Source organism: Arvicanthis niloticus, chromosome 1 (assembly GCF_011762505.2).
Source record: "Arvicanthis niloticus isolate mArvNil1 chromosome 1, mArvNil1.pat.X, whole genome shotgun sequence".
Lineage (NCBI taxonomy): Eukaryota > Metazoa > Chordata > Mammalia > Rodentia > Muridae > Arvicanthis > Arvicanthis niloticus.
The window spans coordinates 144882213-144891640 of record NC_047658.1 but is presented as its reverse complement, the minus strand read 5'-3'; the positions used below and the strand labels follow the sequence as shown (position 1 = coordinate 144891640).

Sequence of the window (9428 nt, the reverse complement as noted above, 5' to 3'; positions counted from 1 at the left end):
AGCCCAAGGTTGACACTGGAAATCATTCTCAATCACTCTTCTGCCTTATTCACTGTGGCAAGGTCTCTTCACCAAGTGCAGAGCTGGCAAACCTGCTTGCTCTGGGGATCCCCTGTCTCCACCTCCAGAGACTACACTTACCTGACATTGACATAGGTTCTGGGGGTTCACACTGCTCCTTATGATTGCATAGCAACCGCCTCAATGGGGTGAATGGCCTTCAAAAGACCAACCATAAACACAAACCCAAAAGTGATCTTTTCTAAAAAATATATTTATTTTATGTATGTGAGTACACTGTCTCTGTCTTCACACACACCAGAAGAGGGCATCAGATCCCATTACAGATGGTTGTGAGCCACCATGTGGTTGCTAGGAATTAAACGCAGGACCTCTGGAAGAGCAGCCAGTGCTCTTAACCACTGAGCCATCTCTCCAGCACACAACCTTCCCCCCTTCCCTCCCAACACACACAAAGTAATCTTAACTGGTCTTTCTAGACTTTTTTGATAATAAGTTCTTGCCCAATTAAATATTTAATTTTGAATATTTTTTAATTGATTTAACGGTAAAATTATCCAGTAGTGTCTTACCAAAATTCTTTCAATAATGTTAAAAGTATTCTTAGTTGTACATAAAATTTATTTTAGAGTTTGAAAGGGAGAAAGCATAGGGAAAAAAACCAGTTTTTTATAAACTGCTAAAAATATCTTGGACATCGTGCCATTATCAAAGGAGAAAAATAGGAGAGACTGTGGATGTCTTCCGACATTGTTCTTTGTATTTATATGCATGGCTCATTCTAGCCTGTATCTTCTCTGAACATGCTGATGAATGATCCTTAGTTTAGAAAGTAGAGGTATGGATCACAAGTATGAGTGTTACAGGCTGAGACCCGTCCCCTCACCAATCCTATTGTAGAATGCTAATCTTCAGTACAACATGTTGGAGATAAGGTCGTTGATGAGGTAAGCATGGCTGAAATGAAGGCCTAGGAGTGAGTCCTAATCCAATAGAATTGGTGTCCTTACAAGCAAGGGACAGAGAGATGCCTGTGTGACAACCCCGGGTAAAGGCCTACAGACCAAGGGGCCTCACTTAAAACCAAGCATGCCAGCACACTGTCTCAAACTTCCAGGCTCCAGCCCAGTGGTTATGAGGAAATAAACTGCTGTGCTTGAAGCCACCTGGCACGAGGGACTTGTTACAGCAGTTTTAGCAAATGAATAACCATTAGTGATCTATTTTATACTCGTTCCTCAGGCTGAGAGATGGCTCAGCAGTCACCAGCACTTGCTGTTCTCCCAGAGGACTTGGGATCCCAGAACCCACAGCCCTCTTCTGGCCTTCACACAGACTCAGACACGTACATATAAATCAATCTTGATGTATACACACAATATATAACACTTGTGACTCATTTCAAGATACCATTTTTTAAAAATTTAAAACAAACTCATAAAATCCTTTTTTTTGTTGTTGTTACATTTTGGTTTTTGACCGGACTTTATTTAGCTCACAGGGTCTCTGGGTCAGCAGTATTCTGTGGATAGTCACATGGCAGTGCGTCTGGAGCTTTCTCTTCTGTCACGTCATGGTCACTGAACAGAACTCAAGGAGGTTCTTTTGGATGGTTTTTTTCGTGGGAACTAAGATGATACTTGAAATACAGACCGATTAGATTATAACATTAAGCACGTTTTGGACTTTTTGTCTTCGGCGCTGCCTCCTAAATCTGTGGCAGCTAGTGAAAGACCAGAAAAAGCATCAGGAGTCAGTGTGATACAGTGCTTGTATCCTTACATTCCCATGGTATTTGTGTCAGATCTATAATAGTAGTAGCTTAGAACAACTCCAAATGCTTTACTATTTAAAACCAATTATTTATTCATAATTGGCTCACTTAAAAATTAAATTCATGGGGCTGGAGAGATGGCCCAGCAGTTTAGATCACTTGCTCTTGCAGAGGGCTCAGGCTTCATTCTCAGCACCGACATGATGGCTCACAACCATCTCTAACTCCAGTTCCAAGGGATCTGATACCCTCTTCTGACCTCTTTGTGCACCAGGCACAACCATGGTGCACATATATATGCAGGCAAGATACTCCTCATACACATAAATTGGGGAAAATTTGAAAAATAAAATTCAAGAGCCAAGTAACCACAGCACTTGGGAGGTAGAGGCAGGTGGATCAGAGAGTTCGAGGCTATAGTGAATTCCAGGACAGTCAAGGCTACATGCTGAGACCTTGTCTCAAAACAAAACAAAACAAAACAAAAAAACAAACAAACAAACAAACAAAAAAACCAAACCAAACAAACCAGGTGTGGACACACCTGTAATCCCAGCACTCAGAAGGCAGATTCAGGCAGATCTCTGTTGAGTTCTGTCTGGCTAGCCAAGGCTTCATAGTGAGGCTATGTCTCAAAAACAAAATATAGGTAAATTTGATTAGCAGTTACCCAGTCACGATCTCAGTGTCTGTCTCAGTGAAATTAAACAAGCTGGAATCTGAGCCACAGGCTTCAAAACCTGAAGCCTGCGGTGAGCACAGTGTTCTTAACTCTCAATGAATTCTTTAAGTAATAGGCAAAATTAGAAATAGATGTATGCAAATGAAGTATAGAAGACCTGTGTGCAATCTGAGAGGATTTAGAGGAGAGGTTGGAATCAAAATAGTCAAAGTAAATGGTGTCCATGCATGAAATTCTCAAAGAACTGATAAAAATATTGTATTAAAGAACCTCCAATAGACGTACTAAGTAAACGTCAGGAGTCACGTGAAAAAGGCATCAGTATCATCAGATTTCCTAGTCCTAAGAAATTCCTCCTCATGGACTCATTCTCTTGAGAAAGACAATGTAACTTCAGAGTGTAACAAATTTGTCAAAGCCTAGTGTGTTCCTGGAGTGCAAGACAGACCTCCCTGAGCTAACTGCTACACCAAGCTTGTTCCCACCCCAGTAACTATTTTACATATCCTAGTTTTTCTTCATCCACCTCTGCTCCTTTGTGTGAGTTGAGACTTAGTGTCTTGGGACCTTAGCACATACACCCCTTTTCAGGGGAGCCTTCCTAGTACACACCCCATGCACACTCTCCAAGGCTCACTGTTGGGTTTTGTATTGGCTGCTTAATGTCCAGCTCTCCCTTCAGAGGATAAATCTTGGAGAGAAGACCCCTGTCATTCCCCAAGGCCTATCTGACACAGAACTGTGAGACAACACACCCAAGAATCCTTTAATGAGTGGGCACAGGGCATCAGAAAGCCCTGCCTTTATTTTGTTGAGAGGCATCCATAACTTTGGTTTCCTCACCCTCAACGAACAGTAAAATCTGACCAAGGAGTACAGTTGTGTAAAAGCATCTTTCAGGGCCTTCTACACATAGATGGCTTCTTTGCCAATAGGAATTGCTTACAAAGCTTATGGTGCTAACCTTTGCAGACGGACATTAACATCCCAGTCTGAGGAAATAGCTCAGTAGAAGAGCTTGCCACTCAGGCACAAGGACCCAAATTTGAGTCCCAGAATCCATGTAAAAAAGCTGGGCATGGTGGTACACGCTAGCCCCAGTACTCAAGTGGTGGGGTTGTAAGGTAGAGACAGGTAGATACATGAGATTAGCCAGTCAGCTTTGCCAAATAAGTAAGCTCTAGGTCAGTGACAACACCTGTTTCAAATGACAAGGTGCACAGCTCCTCAGGCCCCAACCTTAATATGTTCACACGCGCATGAACGTGCGTGTGCGCACACATACACATGTGCACACAAGCAACCCACCACCACCATTAAATTAGCATTCTGCTTTCTGAAATGCTGGGATTCAAAACTAGGACTTTTGCACATGCTAGGAAATGTTCTAGCATTGAGCTACAGCCCCAGCCCAGCGTCTCATTGTGATTATGAACATTCAGTCAAACAACTAATAATTAATTCATTGTAAGCATTTTAGCAGGTTTTCTGAAAGCAAGGGTAAACCCGATAAGTGACTGCAGGTGTAGGAATTTCAAGCTAGAGTAAGTAGCACCATGTGAAGATATTTGGGAAATAAGCGAAGATTTGAAGTTTCCTTCATGTCACCCCCAGTGGTTGATCAACTTTAACTTTACCTGTAGGACTTCCTTAAAATATAAATCTATAAAACTCCTTGTATAACCTAGAGAGAATTTCCAGACATCCAAACACGTTGTCCAGAGTTTCCCAGCAAATGCAGGACGTCAGCCTTGCACTGTGTTTTTGTCTATTCCTGATTCCTGGCCCTGTGTTTTATTGAGAAGCCCTAGGGCCACCTTCAAGAGGGGTGCTGGTGCCCAGTTATAGTCCCTGCTGTACATGGACCACTCTGGACCAGTTGACTCCACCCAGAATTATGCATAAGATCTTGTCTGGGGGGCAAACCAACCCTGAAAACCACAAACTTCTCTTACCTGCCTGCATCTGCAAAGCAGTTTCCTGTTAGTACTTAAGGTCTGTGTTTTTGTCAAGTGACACCCACCTGTTCACCCCCACACTCACACACAGCAAATGCTGAACCCAGCTAACCTTTTCCATCCGAGACTCCTTCTTCCTTCTTTCCTGCCTCCTCTTCAGTCATCTTCACCTTTGCCTCATATTCGTCCGCCAGGGATTTCCATTCCACCCTGTTATTCTGAAGGCCGTTCAGCATGGGCGTGATCTCGCTGTGAAACCGAGAGAACTCCTGCACAGAAGTTGAGGTGGGAGACTTGTTAGTCAGATAGTTGACTTTCAGTAGTGTTCCTGTGTGGAAGAGAAGCTATGAGGTAGGCAGTGTTTGGAGCTGCTGGGTGGGTGAACCTGGCTGCTTCTGAGGCTTGGGAAAGGTAGATACTCTTTGCTGTCTGTCAAGTAGGTCTGTGCATGACTCACGTGTAAGTTCTTGTACATTTTATTCCACTCTGAATAAATAAACATGAGTGTTCAGACTACTGGGGGGGGGGGGGAATGACCTAATGGCTTTCTTCATTGGTAACTTTTTTACTTTGGGTAGTATGTATGTATGTATTACGTATGCATGTATGTATGTATGTATGTATGTATGTATGTGATAAGGTTTTGCTATATAGCCCAGGCTGGCTTGAAACTTAGCATGTAGTCCAAGGTGACTTTGAAATCTTGACCCCCTGCCCCCTAAGTGCTGGGATTGCAGGTGTGCACCACCACATCTGGCTCCCTTTAATTATAGTTTGAAGGAAAACTTCTCAACGAAACGATTATACAGTTCATTCAAATAATTTGTTTACATACCTTATATACAAAAGTACAAACAAAATCAATGAATCCCACTTGAAGTTTTGGGAGTTCATCCTTTTTGTTTCTGTCCATCATAGGCTAGAAAGAGAAGTAAATCCTTTTAAGGTATTTTCCAGGGGTTTAGGAGTGGTTTCTAATGAGTAACACAGTGATGAAGGGGTCTTTACAATTGGTTGCTGCTGTAGCACTGTTCTTTCCAGATCTCCTTGTTCCCAAAACTCATTTGCAACCAGAAGTGCTACCTGCAAAAGACAGAGGCATGGTTTGTGATACCCCTGCTAGCCGAGAACTCTCGTCATATTAGCGTGAGTTAGCGTGAGTAGTATCCCAGGGTAGGTCAAACCATCTGCTCTGGAGTTATAAAAAGACATCTACAGGAGGGTTCTGGACCAACTCTGAGGACGATGTCTTGAAGTTTGTTTTCATCACTTCTCAGTGAAGAGGGGGATGGGAGGATGTTGAGTTTCTCAAGCCAAACTGCCTTGGGTCCTCATGGTTTCCAATCCTGTTTTAATCTCCTGTAGTCATCTTGCATAGGTCTGCATATGGTGAACACACACACACACACACACACACACATGCACACACACAGAAGAGGGGGTACACACGTATCTTGACAGCAGTGAGAGGTTCATTCATATAATGAAAAACCAATACCCCCTATTGATGGACACTGGTTAGCTCACCAGCACTGGTATAAACCAGGCTTGCCAAGAAGGATGCAATGAGATATTGTCTTTTTGATGCTCGTGGTGCAGTGAGGACAGTTTGCCCTCAGTGTGGCATGCACTACAACACTAACAGGCTCACCGCTACAGATGATGGAGGGGGAAGAAAAGCGACACTTCACGCCAGAGGGAGCAGCGCTTCTGTTGAGCGGCAGGTCTTTAGATTAAAAAGGTGGAGAGGGCTATGCCCCAGGAGGAACAGACTGAGTGTGTGGTGACAGCTTGGGGTGTGAGGTAGGGACAGGTAATAAATGACAGGCATGTACACTTTATTTATTGGGGAGGATGGACTTAGCTCTCCAGGTCAAAGCTTCCTTCTTTATCAAATGGTTATTTCTGTATACGTTTTATGAGAAGAAATTAGACTTCTTGTTTGTTTGTTTGTTTGTTTGTTTTGAGACTGTGTCTTGTTATGCTACCCAGAGCCTTGAACTCACAGTCAGCCTGTCTCAGTGTCCCGGGTTCTGGTATTATAGGTGTGCAGCATCATGTCCAGCTCAAAAAATGCATTTCTTAAAAACAAATGGATAAGTGCATTTGGAAACTTCTGCAGTGTGTCGCTGAGAATCCTTCCCAGCCATGGAGCAGTCAGCAGAGATTTCTAGGTAATTCAGGTCAGAGGATGGAAGAGGATAGCAAGGCATGGATGAAGATCTGCTAGGAGGCCAACACTACACTTCCCATCAAAGACTGTATACAATTTTTCTTTCCATTTTAGGATATGGTTTCATGTAGCCCAGGTTGGCCTCAAATTGAATAGGTAGCCAAAGATGTCCTTGAACTTTTGATTCTCTTCACCACTAAAGAGTTGAGATTAGAGGCATATACCAACATGTCCAACTTATGTGCTGCTAGATTCTGAACTCAAGGCTTCCTGCCTTCTACACAAGCAATCTCCCTCAGTCCTGAATACATTCTTAACAGAGGTCATATTAGGTGTGACAGACAGAAAGGGTTTAGAAATTAGAAATGATGATGAGCTCAAGGGAGATCCTGGATGTCTGGTTTAATCATCACAGATATATATGCTGGAGTGATGGCATAGTGGGTAAAGTGTTTGTAACACAACCCTGAGGAGCTGAGTTCAAATCCCCAGCATCCATGTAAAACCCTAGGAATAACTCCCACATAATGGTTATATCAGGATTCAGATGAATCCTTGAAGCTCACTGACCAGTGAGCCTAGCTCAAACAGCAAGTCCCAGGTTCAATAAAGAGACCTTAACTCAAAAAAAAAAAAAAAAAAAAAAAAAAAAAAAAAAGTCCGGGCAGTGGTGGCGCACACCTTTAATCCTAGTACTTGGGAGGCAGAGGCAGGCGGATTTCTGAGTTCGAGGCCAGCCTGGTCTACACAGTCAGTTCCAGGACAGCCAGGACTACACAGAGAAACCCTGTCTCGAAAAAATAAATAAATAAATAAAAATAAAAATAAAAAAATAAAGCAGAGAGCTTTTGAGAAAGATATCCCAACTTTGGCCTCTGGCTTCCATAGGCCCATGCATGAGTGTGCACTTCTGCACACACACACACCAACCACACCACACACACACACACACACACACACACACATTCACTAAGAATACAGAAGGAAGAGCATAATTTAAATGCTTCATTTTTCACTTGACAGTGAAGCTCAGAATGAGCAACCTCAAAATATTTTACGCTGATGGAATTTGGCAAAACCTCAGAGCAGGTCACACTTGCCTTCCCCAACTCCTCCCCACCAAAGGAGGCTATGTAGCTTGAGAAAGACAACTTGAACTTGACCTTTCCCTGAAGCTGATTTGGTGAAGGGAGCTGGAGGCAGAGAAGCCGGGTCCCTGAGCAAGTGGCCTTGCTAAGATCCCTGGGTTATTACCATTCTCCAGTTGTGTTTCTGCATGAACTACGTTTTCATCAATTCTTGCATTAAAGTATGTGAGGACACAGGGCTGGAGAAATCTCTCATTGGTTAAGAGTGAACACTGCTCTTCCAGCGGACCTGGGTTCTGTTCCCAGCACTCACTCACATCAGGTCACAGCTCCCTGAAACTCCAGCTCTAGGAGGTCTTATGCCTTTTCCTGAGCTACACACACACACACACACAACACACACACACACACAGCCTGTGTGTGTCTCTGTGCAAATGTGTGTGCATGTATGTGCAGATGTGTGTATGCATGCCCACACGTGTATGTGTTTGTGCATGTGTGTGTGTGTGTGTGTATGTCTGTCTGTCTGTTCTGTCCCCCTTCCTCCCAATTTATATGTTTTTTAAATACACAAAGGTAACTTGCTTGAGTTTATTTATGTGGGCCCCTGGGCCAGGTAAAACTTACATAAATGTATATACTTTTCTCTTTACAAACTATCTTTTACTCAGGACCCATAGCCACAAGCCAGAGATGGCTGAAAACAAGGTGTTTGCCCTCTCCCACAGTGTAGTCTGATGACTTTTTCTTTCTAAATGTAATCCGGATAGGCAGTTGGACCAAAGTAATCCTGTCTCTACTGCTGATGGTTTCACCTCGATGTCACTGCAAAAGGGCAGCCTCTTCCATCCAGTTAATGAGAGGACAGGTAGCTAAGCACCCCCTTATTACACTCACCCCAAAGTAGATAAAGAACAGCCCTGAATGTGGACCCTCAGTCAGTACCTTCCAGGAAGTGAGAATACAGTGTAGAAGAGGCCATGGGTGGGAGCAAGGCCAGCTAAGTAGAATGAACCATCCATTCCACTGGGGCCTGTCCTGACTTACCTCCTATACTGAGAAGATCACACATTGAATTCATCTAATAGGTCGTATTATGTAGCCCAGGCTATCACTGAATCCTGTATCCTGCCTCAGCCTCCTCACACGTAGGTCATTATAGGACTGAGCCATTGCGTCTGGAGAATTCTACATAAAAATTTTATAGCTTGTCCAATAATAAGGAATTCTGCCCCCTTTCACCCTCACATTTTATTCCCAAAGTCTTCTTTCCTTGTTCTGGGACATGATCCAGCGACCTGCTAGCCTGCTGCTGTTCGTAAATATAGAATAGGACTCTGGAGCTGTCAGAGATCACTGTGTGGCCTTTCATAGGATTTAGACAGTGCTTGACATGTGACAGAAAAAGAAATGTCACAGGACTTGCCTGACTCTACCTCCCAGGGCTTGGTGATGACAGACAGGTCACAGGTGTGTAACTGATGGGTCACAGGTGTGTAACTGACAGGTCACAGGTGTGTAACTGACAGGTCACAGGTGTGTAACTGACAGGTCACAGGTGTGTAACTGACAGGTCACAGGTATGTAACTGACAGGTCACAGGTGTGTAACTGATGGGTCACAGGAAGTATAACTGACAGGTCACAGGTGTGTGATGGGTCACAGGTGTGTAACTGACAGGTCACAGGTTTGTAACTGACAGGTCACAGGTGTGTAACTGACAGGTCACAGG

General features: G+C 43.6%; 1 protein-coding gene across 1 annotated transcript in view; it reads right to left on the bottom strand.

Annotated features, from left to right (window-relative positions):
• Nucleotides 1-253: 253 nt before the first annotated feature.
• The window catches only part of Pde6c (phosphodiesterase 6C), a 55554-nt gene continuing 46379 nt past the window's right edge, over nt 254-9428 (bottom strand). The window contains exons 19-22 of the mRNA XM_034492881.2: nt 5444-5518; nt 5271-5354; nt 4548-4704; nt 254-1744 (exon numbers count right to left, since the gene is read on the bottom strand). Coding sequence (XP_034348772.1) covers nt 1683-1744; nt 4548-4704; nt 5271-5354; nt 5444-5518 — 378 coding nt within the window. The 3' untranslated portion in view covers nt 254-1682. The remainder of the gene's footprint in view (nt 1745-4547; nt 4705-5270; nt 5355-5443; nt 5519-9428) is intronic.